Source organism: Pelodiscus sinensis, chromosome 1 (assembly GCF_049634645.1).
Source record: "Pelodiscus sinensis isolate JC-2024 chromosome 1, ASM4963464v1, whole genome shotgun sequence".
Lineage (NCBI taxonomy): Eukaryota > Metazoa > Chordata > Testudines > Trionychidae > Pelodiscus > Pelodiscus sinensis.
In genome coordinates, this window is record NC_134711.1 from 93,801,717 (window position 1) to 93,819,817 (window position 18,101).

At 43.6% G+C, this 18,101-nt stretch overlaps 1 protein-coding gene across 18 annotated transcripts in view; it reads left to right on the top strand.

Annotated features, from left to right (window-relative positions):
* The window catches only part of RBFOX2 (RNA binding fox-1 homolog 2), a 273,572-nt gene extending 256,444 nt beyond the window's left edge, over positions 1–17,128 (top strand). For 9 of the 18 annotated variants that reach the window (XM_075937907.1, XM_075937889.1, XM_075937871.1 and 6 more), the window contains 4 exons: positions 2,441–2,483; positions 8,081–8,169; positions 9,713–9,785; positions 10,978–17,128. In XM_075937907.1, coding sequence (XP_075794022.1) covers positions 2,441–2,483; positions 8,081–8,169; positions 9,713–9,785; positions 10,978–11,022 — 250 coding nt within the window. In that variant the 3' untranslated portion in view covers positions 11,023–17,128. Of the gene's footprint in view, positions 1–2,440; positions 2,484–8,080; positions 8,170–9,712; positions 9,786–10,977 lie in introns of those variants that run through there. The other 9 variants (XM_075937917.1, XM_075937892.1, XM_075937897.1 and 6 more) reach the window with 2 other exon arrangements.
* Positions 17,129–18,101: the final 973 nt, after the last annotated feature.

An 18,101-nucleotide genomic window follows, 5' to 3' on the forward strand; every position in this document is an offset into this window, starting at 1 on the left:
GATCATTGCCAGGGTCAGTTTACTGGGTGTCCTCTCCCCCACATGCACACTGCTACTAATCAATCTGAGAGATGATTTGCAAATTGAAATTTCTCTCAATACTTCTCTCATTTGCATAATTTGGATAGAAATATAACAGGACTGGTTTAGCCTCAGACCTTTCCCCTTCCTTTCCCTCTCCCTTCCCCCTTCTTCTCCCCTCCTGGGGCTCTTTCAGACTTGATTTGTGCAGCATGGACTAAGCTAATTGAGCTCTGTGTTTACAAAAGCTCATATACCATTAGAATGTGGATGTCACTCCTCTGGATGAGACCCGGGGCTGATTAAAAATGGAGTCTAAGATACTGGAGTGAAAGTTGACATCTCATTTTGCTAGTTGAGATGGTACCTAAATAGAATAAGGGTTTTCTCTTTCTTCTCCCTGGAGAAGTTGTAGTGCACGTGTATGAGGATGGGTAGATGGAGGAGTCAGCAGCCTCCTGCTTCCTGGTAAATTTATCAAGTACTGCAAAAGGCTGTGCCCTATCATGTGACTTCACTAACAAGTCTGTATCCAGGATTCCTAGAACACTGATGTTTGAACTGATTGTGGGTGGAGTTCCCATTTCCAGAACACAAGGTGGCAGAGGTTCTGACTGGTAAGTGAGGAGGACAGTTTTCCTTTGGATGGAAAGTTCCATTATAACAATTACAGTGGAGGAGTGAGCTCTCCAGACCAGAGAACTTTAAATTCACTTTCCCCACCCTCATCCTGCTCAGATTCTGGGGCTCCAGCAAAGATCTCTCTTAATAAGAGAAGATGTATCTTTGGAGTTACAAGAACTTTGTTTCGTGTGTGGGTACAGTGACCAGAATAGCTGAGCTTGGTATCCATACTGCTTAGAAGATGGTGCCCCTATCATCCAAAGATACTCATCTAGGTGTCTGTTGCTAGGTAGTGGATAGGGTTGCCTTTAGGCTTCTCTGGTCTCTGTGGAGCTTCAGACCTTGTAAAACACTTTTCCCAACCTATATACACACTCACTGAAGTTGCCTGGAGGTAAACTCTCACACACATGGTTTCACGTGTAGATGCATGTGCACATGCATTTCCTGATTTTCACATGTGCTCTTGAGCATATGCTCACCTAGAAAGTGACCTGCCCACTCAAGTGTTCCATTATAATACTACTTCATGATATAGGAAAGGGTTCTATTTTTTTCTGTCACTCCTAAAGTAGTCTATATAAATCAGTAAGTTTGGTACTGAAAGTGCAGTGACTAAGCAGGTAAACAGGCAGTTAATCTGCACTTGGTGGCTTCTCTTGCACAGTCTAACACGTTAAAGCCTTGTTGAGAGGGAGATGTTGGCTAGGGCTATCCTCTGATTCTTTTCAGGAAGTTCCTTCAGATCTTTATCTTGCACCTTGCTCATTTATCCTAATACATGATAGCAGCTTTAGTAGTACAGAGAATCTGCACACCCACCTCATGTTGCACTCCAATTTAAGCATTTAATATGCCTACTTGAAAAAAAGGGATTAGAACTCTCAGATAAATCTATTTGTCATCTCACTGTAACAATTCAGGTCCCACTAATGGGGAAAACAGGACTGCAATATAAGGTGTCTCTGAAGATAGGTTGGCCAGGTTTACCTTTTTACATTTTATTGCTAGAGTTCTCTAGTAGAGTTCAGAGCTGTGTCTCAGCCCTAACTTCTAAATTACCCCACTTTCCACTCTGGATTGGCACTAATTGACTGTGTACTAGTGCCTCATAGCCCATTGGATTGTATTCATTTAGTTGCTGTACGGGGGCTGTCCTAAGCTATAGGATGAAGGAAAAGGGTTCTTCAGCCATTGGTGGTTGATTTGGGAAGAGGGTTTCCTAGTTGTGGGGACAGTGGAAATTAAGGTGAAGAACCTTCACACCTACTGAATTGGTATGGACGGGCTAAGGAAAAACAGGGGGAGATGGACCTCCAGCTGGCAGGATGGGCTGAGTAGAAGGAGAAGAGGGTTGTCTTGAGCTTTGGATGCTCTTTCTTCTCACACAGGTATCATGTTTTGTTTGATCTTCCTCTTCCTCCTCCCCCCTCTTCTTCTTTTCTGGGGCAACCATCCTGCTAGCCACTTTCTTTTATTAAAAGGGCTGTTCCATCTCTTGTTGGACACATTCTTCTCTGGCAAAATAACTGAATTTATAAAGTGATCTGCCCCAGGCTCTGGAGGGGGTTGGGGGGATAACCGCTCCATTTTGACCTTTAGGAAAGGGAGTGCTTCTCCTTAATGGGGTCAGTCTGGGATAACAAACCACTCATAAAGACCACTCCCATCTATGAAAAGCGTGCTTGCATCCACTGGAAAGAAAAGGCTGGTGAGCCCCTATGCGGGCTGTTTGTTTGATTGTTTCTTCCCACAGCTGTGTTTTTTGAACTGCTCTTCCTGTGTTCTGTTATAGAATAGTCTTACAGGAACCAATCATTAGCGCTAAAATACCTCAGGTAGGAGTGCCAGTGTGACCTGCCAACCAATCAGATTGTGGATTGCAGTGGAAAAAAACCTGAATTATACTAACCATTCCAGCGCCACATTAGAGATGGGAACAGAGGCTTTTTTTAGGACAGTGCAGTCTTGTGAGCGTGCGATCAAAGCTCCTGCTTCCTCAGGGCTGCACATGTTCAGCTTTCACACCAAGTGGCTTTTCCTTCCAAAAATGAAGTGGAAGGTCCTTAATAAGGTCATGCTTGTCCCATTACTATGTAGGTGCACCTGGTGCAGTGAACACTGTTATCCTGTCACCTCTTTCAATTCACACCTGCCGATCCACAGTGCTTACCTGCCAGTTTTCACATATGGAAATCCTAGAAATCAATTCCAGCCCCTTCTGCGTTTTAACCTTCCATGATAGGGGTTGTGGGACATGAAGAAAAGACATGCAATAGGCCTAGAAAATAAGCTGTTCCTAAAATTGGACTTGTAACCCTAAAATTGATAGATTGGTGAGAATACAAGACACACTCATTAGATATTTCTAGAAATACCTCTGACACCTAGAGGTAGGCAGGTGCTCCATAGTACTGAACCTCAGCAGCACTCTTCTCTGCTCTTTCCCTTGTGTCCTCTACCACTCCAGAGAAAGGGCAACTGCTAATATGCCTGAATAATATGGCACTGAAAGAGGAGAGGGGAAGCTTGTTGGAAGGTATAATTGGATTTCCTTGAGGACTGTTTAGTTTATGATTACCTCATATGGCTCTTATGTCTGGAAGAGAGAGCATGGGGTGGGTTTTGTTTTTGTTTTTGGAGGATTTTTTTGTGATGAAGAGCAGTGTAAGCAACTGAAAATATCTGCCTTTAGAATTTTCAGTGGGCAGCTGAAATGTGGCTTCAGTTCAAAAAGCAGCTTCATACTTACATCAGTTATCAAATAATTCTCAGCTACTTGCAACAAATGAATGTTGAAAAAAATCCACATTTTAATTTTGCAAAGGAATCCAAAGGGGATGTTTTGATTTATGCTTCTTCTGCTGGGCCGTCACTGGTATTTGCTTATCTTAGTTCTCTGGCGGTCAGAAAAGCAGTTTGAGTTCAGGGAACTTCTGCTACACACCTAAGAAAGTCCAATCAAATTGACAAATGAGAATGATGGAATCAGTGTGTAGGGTCCACCATATAGCAACATAAGAGGAGAGGTTCATTAAAGACAACTTCTCTTAGCCCTTGAGACATTTGGAGAGTAAAAGAACTCAAACAAAGCTATTTTACACTTTGCAGAAGCAGTGCTTAGACTGTCCTCATCTATTTTCACAGAACTCCCTCAACCCAGTCAAAATACTGTGCACTGTAGAGACTCATACCTACTGTAAAAGTGCCTTCTGTTTGCAATTGATTGTGGACTAAATACATACAGCCCTTCTCCTTGCCCCTCCTCTGTTCTTGTGGGAGAGATTTGTTGCTGCCTTGCAGGTAGGAAGGTATTGCACATCACATTCTCGCAAGAAGTCCAGACCCATTCATTTATTTTTACAGTTTGGAGGTTTAAAAAAAATAAAAGCCTAAATAGGTAGTAGGAAATTGCACTATTGCCTTTGGTATTTAGGGACTGGTAGGCCCCATTTGGATCCCTCTGCAGCACTGGAGAAGTATGGAACTTCAAGAGCTATCTTTTTCATTGGGTGACATGAACACTCAAATTCAGTGAAAATATCCTGTAATGTCACAATTTAAATAAGCTTAATGAGAGGGGCATAAGAAACCATTGGGGATTCACTCTGTGAGTGAATTAATGGATTTGCTTTTTACGTCAGGCAAAGTTGTGTGTGAGTAGGATGGAGATATTGTAGGTGCATTGGACAAGCTGTGAGGGATCTGAATTGCATAGATGAAGTGAAGTGCGAGTCCTAGGACTTGAAAAGCAGGGGCTGCTGCTGAGGAAGAAAACCCATACACAAAGCTTCCCCTTGCTTTTCAGCCCTAAAATTCACCAAAAATGATTCAAGGAATGAAAAAGAGTGAGAAATGGGACCTTTTATTTTCCCTCCATTTTGGTGTATTCGAATCTGGTTAGGTAATACTATAGATAAATCCAGATACCTGAATCCCAATAAGTGATCCATGCTCCTTTCTCGTAGATCAGGAATGTACCATAGCCATATTAGGTCCTTTGTTTTGTTTTGTTTTTATTGTACACACAAATAGAATTTGTAAACCATTCCAGATCAAATGAGTTTGATTATGTGTGTGTATATAAATACATCCTTTAAATTTTTTTTTAAATTAAATGTAGCTTCAGTTTTCCATCAGTGCATGGTTAAAACCAATACACGTCAGCTGTTTCTTAACTTCATTTCTCCAATGAATTATTTCTCCTGTTTTTTGTTTGTTGTGCAGTCAGCTGAAGAAATGTTAACATCTCGCTCTAAATCTCTCAGTGGAGTCTCTGTTCCCTTCTCTGATATAACAGATGGGTTATTGCTTGTTATAATTATTAACATTGTGGTGTGGGATAGGGATAGGGTGGGAGATACTTTTATTTTGGGGCGGGATGCGGGGATTATTAAGGTTTGGAATGTTAACTTCAGTGGTGACTGACTGTTTCCGTAATAGCAGGTCGTTGTGGCTGCACGCTCTAGTAATTGAGGCTGTGTACTTCACCGAGCTTGTGGTAGAGCCTAGGACGAACCGCTGTCCCAAGAGAATGCTGGGATAGATAGAACTAGCCAATATGAGTCTGAACGTGGTGATTTTGCTGGTTGTTCTAGCTCCAGATGTCAGCATGCTTAGTTTTTAATTTGATTAATAGATGTTACGCCATTACCTTTCCTACACCTGATTCCAGTCCCTGTGTCCCTTTTCCCATTATATGACATGTAAGTTAAAAGAGAATAAATGAAAACCTTTTTTTGGTTTCAAACTGCATCTTGCTGTTATGTTCACAATAATCTCCAGTCACATTAAACACGGCTCTTGGTCTCCAATGTGAATAGTAAATGTTTGGAAGCGTGGGAATCTGGGCATATTCTGATGCACGCTGCCCTGCATGTGATACTAAATAGGTGTGGAACTGGGCCAATTTTGCATCTCTCTGAACATCAGACCTACTAAGAATTCAGGAGTCTCTTAAACAAGGAGAGTACCGTAGTGGTTTCAATTTCAAGTTTTGCTTGCATTTGCAGGAGAAGATTAATATGGATGAACTAGGTCTCACTGAGCTTCATACACCCTAGAGGCTCTTTCGTGTTTGGGGATCAGCAGTAAAGTGTAAAAACCTACCAAATTGAAGTGGAGGGACTAAAAACAGCCAGCTAAGAGTGGGAGGGTAAAAGCCGTGTCATCAGACTATTTTAAAAAGATGATGTGATGTTTAATGGGAGAAGATTTGCAGCATGCTGTATCCCATTAACAGGAAGATCCTCATTTAGCCATCCACGTTATATGTTCATCTGCTCCAGTAAGAAAGTATCAGCAACCTTCCATTCAGCACCCCACTCTACATTCCAAGGAGCTCCACTAAGGCAGTGAAAATAAAAAAATATGCAGTAGCCTTTAATTTTAAAGAGGAAAACTTTGAGTCAGACTTCACAAAGAAAAGGATGATGCATTTTCTCTCAGATTGAGTATGAGCTTGAGTTTTTGCTTTTGCCAAACAGTTTATCTGCTAATTATGACAAAATTGTCATCAAGTCAATCCAGAGGGATGAAGGATGTAAGGCCAGCTCCTGGTCCTACACAACTGTGTAAATGTTGAATACAGTCTCTGGGTTTTCTGGCTTTAGTGATGTTCCCTGTGATTCAGAATCACAGCACAAACTGGAGTAACTTTCCATACAGTACCCATATGATTAACAAAAAGCCATGTTCAAAGTTATACAGTAAAAGCAGATCAAATTCCCATTTCATCAAGCTTGTTATCCTAGATTTTGACACAAGAAGCCTCTTGAGATGGGCCTTTGTCTCCCTTCTCAGTGGGAACATTTCCTTCAGTCCATAGGTTATCTTTAATTGCCCCATGAAAGATATAAAAAGCCACTTGTCAGACTGCTCGGGTTTCTCTCAGCCCAGAGAAGGGGGAAAAAGGAAAGAATGGTCTTTCACTTTTCGAACAATGAGTAGTCCTGTTAGTCCTTAGAGACTAACAAAAATATATAGTACAAGTTGAACTCCTCTAGTCCAGAATTCTCTGGTCTGCAAACGTTTGTCATCCGGAATGATTTTAGTTGGTCCACTTTTTGTGGGTATAGCCAAGTTTTCTCGTGGTCCCATAAAGTCTGTTTATAGCCACCAGTCCAGGCTCTCAGTGTTCTGTGCTGTTATTTAGTGCTAATTTACCCCTAAATGTCCTTTAACAGCCCAGTAAGCAGTGGAAGTGTTAGTAATGCTGCTAGACAGTATGGACATCCTGTGGTCTGGAAAATTCTCTGGTTCAGAACTGGTCAGGTCCTGAGGGTGTCAGACCAGAGAGATTCAATCATATCGCAAATTTCCATGGATAAAACCCACTTCAAGATTTTCACTTTTCAGGAATTCCACTGGGAGACCTTCAAATCTTCCTTTGGCTCAGAATTTAGAGTGAATCTTGCCAATTCCCAGGGAGCTGTAACTAACTTTCTGAGCAACCTTCTGTGATCTGTATCATCTCAACATCTTTTCAAAGGCTTCTCTATTCTCAGAGCATTTATAGAATGGAAAAGAGCAATAATGCAAGCTTCCCAGATGTAATGCCCCCACATCACCCAATATGCCTCAGCCTTACTTTAAGGGGCCAACCCAAAGTGGCAAAAGGCTATTTCAGTCTCTGTAGACATTTAACCCTTTCCACTTCTACTGAGAATACCACTTAATTGAACCTGGTTCAATTTCTGGGAGTTTTACTAACTGAGGTCACGTCTCCACTTGTGGGAATATTGATGCTGCGGCAGCCTATCTTCTGGCATTTGATTTAGTGGGTCTAGTAAAGACCCGCTATATTAAATTCTGAGGTTTCCCCTCTTGGTGCCGGTAGTCCTGTTCCTCAGGAGGAGTAAGGGAAGTCAACTGGAGCATTTCTCCATCAACCTCCCGCTGTGAAGGCGGTGCCAAAGTTCAGTTTAAGGTACGTCAGTTCCACCTACATTTTTTACATAGCTGGAATTGCATACCTTAAGCTAACCTTCCCCTGTAATGTGGACCTGGTCTGATTCTTTTGTGTGTCTGGACCAGCTGACTGTCTTATTCTTCTCACATCAAGGAAACAAAAGCAGGCATTTCCTTGAGTGACTTTCTTTCTAATGTGCATATTGCTGGAAAAGAGAACACCCACATTTAGCCTTTCTGTCCTCGTTTTCCTCAACACCACCTATAATTTCCTACTTGAATGACCCTATAAGATTTCCTTCGGTCCATGGCTTTCCTTAAATTGCCTACTGTTGATTCAAGGCTCTTTCCAACCCTTCTGAGGGAGAGATAGAATATACAGGGGTTTGAGGGTGACTGTTGTGATGGATGTGACATGGGAGCTGATGCAGTTTGAAACATGTCCTCTCCTTGTGGTGTGTGTGTGAGTTTTGATTTCTGGGAGTGGACAGGTATCTGTAAAGTCAGTTCTCTTTTTCTCCTGCAGGGTGGATATGCAGCCTACAGATATGCACAGCCTGCTACTGCAACAGCAGCCACAGCCGCTGCCGCCGCTGCAGCAGCTTACAGCGATGGGTATGTAAGGAGGAATGGGGCAAGCTTGATGTGCTCAGGGATTCATGGAGTACTGCTACTCCATTTAAATATTCCTCTACCTCATTACTCTAGCTCATCTTGGCTCCCCCCACCTCCACCTCAACAAGAAACTTTAGAGGAAAATGTCCACTTGGGCTGTTCCAGGCTTGGGCTCTGAATCTGTCAGATATATGGGACCGAGTGCTAAGCCTGCATTCTACTTTACCCCCTCCCCCTCTGCCAAAGCAAGCAACATGGTTCTGTGGTTAGGAACAGGCACTGCGAGTCATGAGACATGGCTTATATCCTAGTTTTTTTGTTCTGTGACTATGGGTAAGTCACTCAATCCAGGTCTGCTGATGGTGGATGGAGGGGGGAAGGGAGTGGTTTCCCCCAGGGCCTAATGAGTCAAAGGGCCCCGGGGCTCCTGATTACCGGGCTGCATTCTCTGTATGGCTCTGAGGGCTGGGGTGAGGCACTCTCTGGGCAGCATGGAGGACTGGCTGTCCCCTGCCCTGCCCCTTCTGTCTGAGGCCCCGTCCTACCTGGAGTGTGGAACTGCCTCCCCACCTTGCCCAGGGACCCGCGGAGGCTGTTGACTTCCCTGACTGAATCAATTTGTGCCTCAGTTTCCACATGTGTAAAATAGTAAACATTACCATGAAAAGTGGTTTGAGATCCTTTAGTAAGAACTTATGTATATGTGCTAGGAAGTATTTGGATGATTATCAGAGTAATTGTTGTAAGGTCTTTTATTTCCCTATACAATGAAAAATGCTTTTAATTCAAGTGCAGTGAAGGGGGATTCTTCAGTCTCACTAGATCTAGTGGAAAACTTGCATCCAAAACTTTTTTTGGGAGGAGGGGGGGGGGGTCAAAAAATGCAGATTCAGTCAGACAGACCAAAACATTTCAGGAATTTGTCATGGTTTTACAAGTTTGTTTTGTCCAACTCACCTGCCCCCATTGCTCCCTAAAATCTGGAAAAAATATTTTTTTGACAGTTTCAGACTGAAATGTTTCAGTTTTGGGGGTCAAAACCATTTTTTATTTTAAAATTTCCTTCAGTTTTGAAAACACAAAAACTGAAAGAAAAACACTTAAAATCAATCATTTGACTTAAACTAATTTTTAAATGGCTTTGGAATTTCCAGACAACTGAAAAATCTCCCTCATTTATCTAGCTCTAAAGCTTGCACTCCTATGTTCATTTTCTGAACAAGTCCTCTCTCCTATCCATGTAGCTGCTATAATCACAGCAGCTGCCCTAATACCAGTAGTTGCCTTCCTCCAAAATTGCACCACTAGAGGTAAGGGGGGCACCAAATGTGATGCCAGCTGCCCCCTCACACTCCTGCTAGCTGAGAATATGGCTTTTGGGTTGCTTCTCCTTGCAGGCCTTTCTACCACCCCCTATCTGGAGTAGAGCTGCCTCAAGCTGGTGGGTGGGGCGTAACAGACACCCACACCACACTTCCTATGGTAAAACAACGTCTAAATCCCTTTTGTGGGGTGACACTTTTTCTTTTCCCCCTTTTCTCAGTTATGGCAGGGTATACACAGCAGACCCTTATCACGCCCTTGCCCCTGCCGCTAGCTACGGAGTTGGCGCTGTGGTAAGTATGATTTTCTTTCTCCAGCCATTTCTCTCATTCCTAGTCTGGAGAGTGGCTGCCCAGAGCACAGGAGCTGCTAAGAGTCTCCATTCCCTACCGTTTCTCTTTAGTCAAGGAGCCTCTCACTTCACAGAAGCTCTCCATGTAGTCCGTGCCCGCTCATCTGTATTGCCCGAAAAAACTGTTATGTACTTGGGATGAGCTAGTACTCCCTCTTCCAGACCCTGCACCCTTCCTAAACCCTCCCCCAGACTAGAATGCTCTCTGCACCCATACCCCCTCCTGGACACACCCCAATGTAAAAGAGTAGTCAAACAGTCAACTCGCGTTTCTCCCCCTCTCTCCCACCCCACCCCTCTCCACCCCATTGCCCAGGGGCAGGAAAGCAGGAGTCGGTGCTGTGGGAAACCGGCTTAAAAGGAGCTGGAGCTGGTCTACACCTCTACCTTTTAAATGTGGTAAGAGCCACCTGCCATTTAAAAGGCAGAGCCACAGCAGTCTGGACTGGCAGCAGGGGCTGTAGCACTCCCAGCTCGCTCTGGGTCCCAGACCTACTCCTGCTGAGGCTCTGCCTTTTAAATATAGTATGAACTCTGCTGCCTGCGTACCTGGCACTTACTACGTATAAACTGCAGAGCTGCAGTGGCTCCTTGATGATTTAATCGTGTACTTGATACAAATTGTATTGAGTACACAATTAGTCATTTACTCACTACTTAACATCCTTACCCCAATCCCCTGCCTCAGGTCACAAACCACTCTTTCTCCCAAACTCCCTCTCAGACCCCACAGTCTCTCCTGCACCCCAATCTCCTATGTCAAGCTCCCTTCTGCACCCGAATTCCTGTCCTGGACCCTGCACTTTCTCCATAGAAAAGTGCGGCCCTTGACCACTTATCAAAATATTGGAGTGGCCCCCATCAAAAATTAATGCCTACGCCTGTCTTTGAACCTGTTTGGATTGGGAGATTTGCTCAACTCTACTTTCAATTAACTTTGAAACTGTCCCACCTGAGATCGCCATCTGTTTTTTCTGATTTTCCTAACTCATAAACCAGTGGGCAACACCAGAGGTGGTAGATCAGTGCCAGGACACACACTCTCCATTCCCTTTCGGAGTTTTTGTCATTGTTTTGAATGTTTCTTTCCCCAGCTCCTAATCACTTTTTCTTTGCTCTTTTAACTTCTGCAGGCGAGTTTATACCGAGGTGGCTACAGCCGATTTGCCCCCTACTGAAGTGACGTGAGCCCCCTGCAAGTGGGACAGCCCCCCAGTTCATGAGGCCTGGCTATTGCAATATTTACTAGTAGAGGAACTCTATAGCAAGATGAGGAGGAAAAACAAAACAAACAAAAAAAAAAACAAAAGAGAAAATACTTTTTTATACCTCACTATGTTCTTTGAATATGTATTTTTCCTTTAAATTTCTGCCTTTAATTCTTTTGTTCCAAAGATTGTGCTTTTTTTGTTTTTTTGTTTTTTAACTGTGGTAAAAAATAATGCATTATCGTGTCTGTATGTTGGTGCATAGCTTATCCTACCAATCACGGAATGATGAGGAAAGATGTTAGGAACCAATATCATGCAACTAATCGTGGACAAAGTTACTTACCTGGGTCTGGTGCTTGGCACCTGTGAGACAGGAGGTTGTGAGGGAGAGCCTCTTCTTGCTGTGTTTCTGTCCTTTGGAGGGACATGTTAATTGGCTGCGGCTGGAACCCACATGCTGGTGAGAAATAGTCCTTTGTATTTGAAAAGATGGGAGATGCAGAGACTTCCAGCATTTTATCACCATCTGGCATGCACATGCTTGGAAGTTTCAGCAGTGTCAGGATTGGAGAGGTGGCAAGAGAAAATTCCCCAAACTTGCCCAAAGACTTCGGTTATTAACTGCAGGGGGAGGGAGGTGACACAAGATTTTGAAATGAATTCTGGACATCTCTTCCTCTCCCCCCACACCTAATCCTAATAGACTATTGTCCACTACAGGACTGTAATTGTCCTTCCCTTGCCCTCTGCTTTCAAAGGTCTTTCTCTGTTCCCTTATTTCCTTGAAGGTTTTTTGGTGTGATGCTACAAATGTGGGCCTGTAACGGCAGAGCTTGAGGCAATGGTTGAGAGTGCTTGTGTCTCAGACATCAGCGTGGCTAGATTTATGGAGTGTTTGCAGCTTTCTGGGTGAGGAAGCTGGCAAAAGAACTCTGTATCAGTGCTACACTGCGCTGCTCTGAGGTTCAGCCTTCATGGTCCCTCTTCCAATTCAGGCATTATCGCAAATAAATCATTTAGGTTAGTGTGAGCAACAACAACAAAAATGAGTCATGGATCAGCTGCAGAGGGACAAGAGAGTGTGTGTTTTATGTCAGAACATTTTTCCTGATGTGATTTTGTATAGCTCAGATGTCTGAGACTAGGCAGGAGCAGTTTGTACAAGCTCTGAAATCCTACGAACCTCCCATCTCCTACATCTATTTGAGGCCCTTAAATATTTAATCTAGAGTCCCAGTGGCCATTCGCCCAGCCTCACGGTATCTGACAAAGAGCACCTAGACAGCTCAGTCCACATTTACACTACAGATTGTAAGATTCTAAAGCAGAGAGACTATTTAGAAGGGCTCCATAACTCCCACGGTCATCTCCCTTCTGCACTTGTAACTAGAGTGATTCTTTTGTTTTAAAAAGCAGGTATTTTTTAGGTTACTTCAAGGAGCAGCACTGTGTCAGGGAGTCATTGCTGTCAACATCTGAACTTGATTTTAGAACTCAGAGGATGAGTAGTCTCCCCTCCAGTCGTTAGTTATTGTAATGCTCCCAGCAACTCTTCTATGAAGCTTTATCTAACCCTAGACCCTAGAGAAACAGAGAGAGAAGCACAATTCATTTGGCTCTCTTGTCTAGCTGAATTGGTTCGGGGCAACTTTTCACCCGCAGAAGGGCTCTGTGGGATGTGGATTTGTAGCTAGAGCTTTTGAATACCTGCCATCATACACTTGCTTCTCTGGCAACAGTTGATATCAGAATAGGAAACCAGGCGCGTTGAACTGCAAGCATTGTTAGTGAGCAGCGCTGTCTGCGCGGTGCACTGACCCAGCCATGTGCGACACACATCTTTGCTCTTTCCCGCAGCACATGTCCTCCCTGTGCCTAGCAGGAAGGAGGTGCTGAAATGGGAAGGATCAGGGAGACATTAGTTAAGCTAGAGACCCTAAAGCTATTGATTCTATAAAAGAATAGCTAAAACAAGGGGACACCAAACTGCCAGCCTGTTGGCCACTTTTTTGTGTTTTGTTTTGGGTTTTTTTTTTCAAGCCAAAGTTTGGTTTGTTGCAGTTATGACAATTTTTGTTGTTTGTATATAAATATTTTAGTTAGATTGAAAATGGGATGGGGGGAGTGGGGTGTTGGGGCTTTCACAAAATCAAGGAAATGAGGGGGATGGTGTGATTTTTGGCTTTTACTGGTTGAATGGGGAAAAAATTTCGAGTAGAACTTCTAGCGTCATATTGAAGGGAAGCCAATTTCCATCATGTGGCAGATGAGGGATTCCCTTCTGGAGCTGAGACACAGCAAAAGCCTGAAATGGAGTTGATCATTCCCACACCTAAGATGCTAGAGGGATGTCTCTTCCCTTAGTCTCAGGAAGGAGAGAGAAATTGCTAATGCCGTGGGGCCACAGTGTGGGAAAAGGTGAGAGGACTCAACTTGCTTAGCTCTACAGTGGCAGCTGCTTTGGCCCCTTTCGTGTGTCCCAGTTCAGCTGGTTCTGACTGTAGCTTTTGAAAGGTTAAGTTCCGCTTTCTCAAGAGCGCTCCTGCACCATGGCAGTGCAACATGTAATTGGTTGCCCTCTTGCCTCTCAATCTGTAGGCAAGGCTGAACACTTTTCTGCTCTAAGTAGAAGCTGTGCTTGGCAGCTAAACTCTGTTGGGAATCTGGGTTCTCATTACACAAGTGCCTGGGTTTTGCAGAGGGTGGGTCACCTACTGCTTTAGCACCCACCATCACCAACTTCAGATCCACAAAGGCCAGACCCCTGATGCATCAGTGTCTGGCCTGCTCTGATCTGTTAATCACTGCTCTCGGCCCTTCAGTGTATAAGCACCTGGGTTTCCCTGATTCCTGTAGTCCATGATGAGGGACTGGGGGAAGTTGAGCCCTTTGCCTAGCTGACTACAGGAGTTGGTTCTGTAATTCTGGACAGTTACCATCCATACAGTCTAGGTGATACTTTTCCAAAGCCAAGGCCTCCCAGACAACTTTGCCACAGCTGAACTTGTGCAGCAGAGTTGCTCCTATGAATGCTGTACCATGGCAAGCGAGAGCCTCTTCTCTCCTTTCCTCCCTCTTGCAGGCACAATGACTCTGATCCCACAGATGACATTTCATGAATTGGCTCATGATACAAAGGACCGATTTCCATTCAGATTAGTCAAGCCTTGGGTGTATCAATCTTTGAAGTATCAATTGTCCCAAAGATTGAGGAAGGCCTGTATCTCCCTATGCAGAATTAATTATACTCACGCTTTTTACCGGGATGAGGGAAATAGTAGTAGAACTGGGGCAGGCTTTATTCACTGAGAATATCTAGCACTTCTGCCCTGTAATGGTCATTGTTCAAGAATTTCAAACACAGTTTGGCTTAGTCAGTTAGATCTGGTCTACCCGTAATATTTGTACCAGTACAACTGGTTTGGTTAGAAGGGTGATTTTAATGATATAGTTATATTGGTACAGTTCCTAATGTGAGTGCTGTTATTGTGGTATAAAGGTGTGCTATACCAGTATAGCTTGTTCCACATGGGAATAAGCTGTATCAGCATAAGGCACCTATATATATATATAACTGTGTCCACACTAGGGGTGTTGTATGACTTTAACTACTCTGGTGTAGGTAAAGCAGTACGACTTCTGTGTGTAGACATGCTCTTTAGTGTCCCAATTACTAACCGCTTAATAACCAGTCATTTGGAAGACAGGCAGTCATGTGGGGGTTCCGTCTACAGAGTTCAACCGTATTAGCCAAAACCATGCTTTTAAATTATGTACTTGGTTAGACAGCCCAGTGCTATGGAGGCAGGAGACTAGTGGGATGGGGCATTTGGCTGCAAGTGGACTAATCTAGATTCTGCTCGTGACCCTGCAGTGTGCAGGTTAGTTCATCCATCTGTGCTTCAGTTTTCCCCATCCACAAAGTGGGGATAGTGATACTTTATCCACCTTTGTGAAGCACTTTGACACCCATAGGTGAAGAGTTCTACATGAGATCTGAGTAATGGCCCAAATCCCAATATAGGGAGGGCCTAACTGTGGTCTAACATGGTTTATAAAACTATTTTATAGCCTAGCAACCTTGTGGTAAGAATAATTCTTAAATGAGGCCCTGGCTATTGCGGCTTTTGGAGTTCTGATCTGTAGGCACCGTAGAGACTTTGCAAACCTTCATTTATCTCCCGTTTACTCCTCCTGATCCCTAAGGAAAAGACAAGTAGAGAATAGGTGTAGAGGAGCACTTAGAAATTCGAGAAGGGGGAAAAGTTGGCCCCGGGGAACTCCTCTTTTGCTGAGTCCAGCTCCAAAGGTACACCACACAAGCAGCTTAGGCATGAACTTGCTACTTGTGCCCCTCTAGTATGGCCACGTCTGAGGAATCCATGCCTTGGTGCAGGAGGAAGTTGTTTTTAAAGAGTGTGTTACTTGTTTGCACTGTTTTAAAATAGGAGAAAAAACAAACAAACAAACTAGTGAACAAGGTGAACATCCAATGTAAACTTTGGTGTGTTTTTATTTTGTCATGCTCTTGGAAATGTCAAACATTTTGTAGTATATACACCAGTGAGACTTGATTCTTTGTTGCATAAAACACTATTTTTTGGTGATGTTACTGTCTGAAAAGCTCCTCCCTCCTTGCCCCCACCCTACTGACTGCCCCACCCCCAACTTATGTTATTCTATAATGAAATCACAAGTTGACAAAGCATGCAGGAATGTGATAGCCAGAGTGTGAAATGGGGCCCTTTTCAAGTAGGCTCTGGGTGTCCTCCATGGCGGAATCCTTCCTGTATGCAATATAACGCCTCTCCCCAGAGCACACAGCGGACACAAAACAAATAGAATGAAGACGTCCAATGCCTAAATCGGTTGCCACCACTCACAGTGGAGGAGGACATTCCTGATGTGTTGTAACCACCTGCAGTTGTTGTCTTACCCATGTTTCTGGCAGCAACCGATGAACGCTTACACAGGAAGATGACAAATAAGGTCAGGGCCAGTGCAGCCAGTTGGCAAGGACTGGTAGCTGAGTAAGAATACATCAGGCAAAACCTTGCCTTTAAGGAAATTGCTGATGTATGAAGCCGTCCACCTGAGTATTCATTTGACTGGCAATCTGCAAAGTGCCAGTAATCTACAGATTGATTCTAAAGCTGGTCAACAAGTCTCTCTTTTGCCTGATTTTTTTGGGGGGGATAGGGATGAGAGGGGGTCAGTTTCTTCCCTTGTTAAGGGAATCTGGCCTCCCCCATTGTCTCAGCTTCAGTCACTTTCTTCTATTTTTCTCTTGACAGTATTTTTTGTGTGTACACGCGCGCGTGTTGTAGTTTTGGCAGCTCAGTTTGGCTGCATTCTCAAGTGACGAAGTAATCCTCTTACCCCAGGGGATATGATTTGTTTTTTTTCTTTTTATGTTATCAATTCTGCTTGTAAATAGCTGGAGCAAAAAAACCTGGGGCCGATAGCAAACGAGAACCAGGGCTGTAGAGCGATATGGAGCTGGTGGAGAGTTTACTGACCTCACGGGCTGATCTGCTGAGACTTGGAGCTTTTCAGTGCAAGGCTAAAATTCCACAGAACCTCCAGTGGCAACGACTGACTCGCCCCTTCATGCGGTCTCCCCACCACCTTTCCATTGCCAGGTACCCTTGGGGCATAGGATGCATCATAACTGGATGCTTTCCTCTCCCCTGTATCATTTCCTAGGACGCCTAAGCCGCTTGTTCAGGGTCCCATTTCTCTGCTGACTCTGGAGAAGCAGTGTCTGCATCCCAGGGCTTTGTGACCATCTCTAACTTCCTGCCCCCCTCATTAAGTATCATATTGTATAGTAGCTTTCAGACCATACAGTATTCATTGGGTTACTCCTATTATTATCAAGTAGCTGGAATTGTGAAGGTCGGAGTAGTTAGATCTTTAGCTTTTATTCCTTTTTTTTTTGTATTACTATCCATGTGTATAAATTATTGATCATGTTGCTGGCTTTTATAAACTCTAAGCAAGGGAGGAGCCCTTCCTCACCCTTTGCAAATGGTAATGAAGCACTGTTTTTAAATAAAAGAGAGAAACACCAGTCTGATGTGTCTTGAGTGCTTGTTTACTGGGTCTCTGTGAATGTTGTTGGTTTTCATGCCCGATCCCCTTGGGAAATAATTTTGCATTTTTTGGTTTTTAATTTGAGAGAAGAGAGGGGCTTTAAAAAAATGATAACTGTAAAGCTCAGGACAGACAGGCTGAGAATACTGTCAGAACGCAGGCAGGCCTTTCACACTTCCATCCTGACCTAACCTGTTCATCCCATGGGCCCCCAAAGCTGTCAGTATCTCCCAGTTTTGTGTTGCAGCACTCTCTGCTGTCCATTTCTTGTGTGTTCTTAAAAGCAGAAAATCCCATTCACTATGGATCTGGTTTGAGACTTTTTCACCTGTGACCTCATCCACATCTGAATCCAGTGTTAGAGGGTGAAAGGCTAAAATATGTCAGTCAGCCCATAGTATCTTTAAGGCCATTTGTCTTAAACCTGTGTACTCAGCCTCCCTGCCATTTGTGTTAGCATGGCCCTTAGCACATGACTCAGAGTCAGCAGTTCTATGTTCTAATCTTGGCTCTGCATAGATTTCCTGTGGGAGGTTGGACAAGTAATTTTAAGCTCTCTGATCCTCTTCGCCCGTAAAATGAGGATACCTATTATCGCACACAAGTGTTGAGGTTTAATGCATTCATATTTTATAAAGAGCTTTGAAATACTGAAATGAAAGGTGTACACATGCCAGTGTATTATTATTAGCCCTTGAAATAAATGCATTTTCCAGGCTAATGATCCTAAGAATGAGGGAGAAATAATAAATCATACTGCTGGCAGAATTACTTGTAATTGTAGACGGAGATAAGGGGAGCAGAAGGAGACAGGAGAAAATTGTGGCCAGCAGAGTTAAGGACAATAAGCAGTATTCTGAAACACATCAGGAACAAAAGAAATGGTATGTAGAAAGGCAGAAATGTTTGAAAATATTTCTGTTCTGCGTTTGGGGTAAAAGCTAGATGAT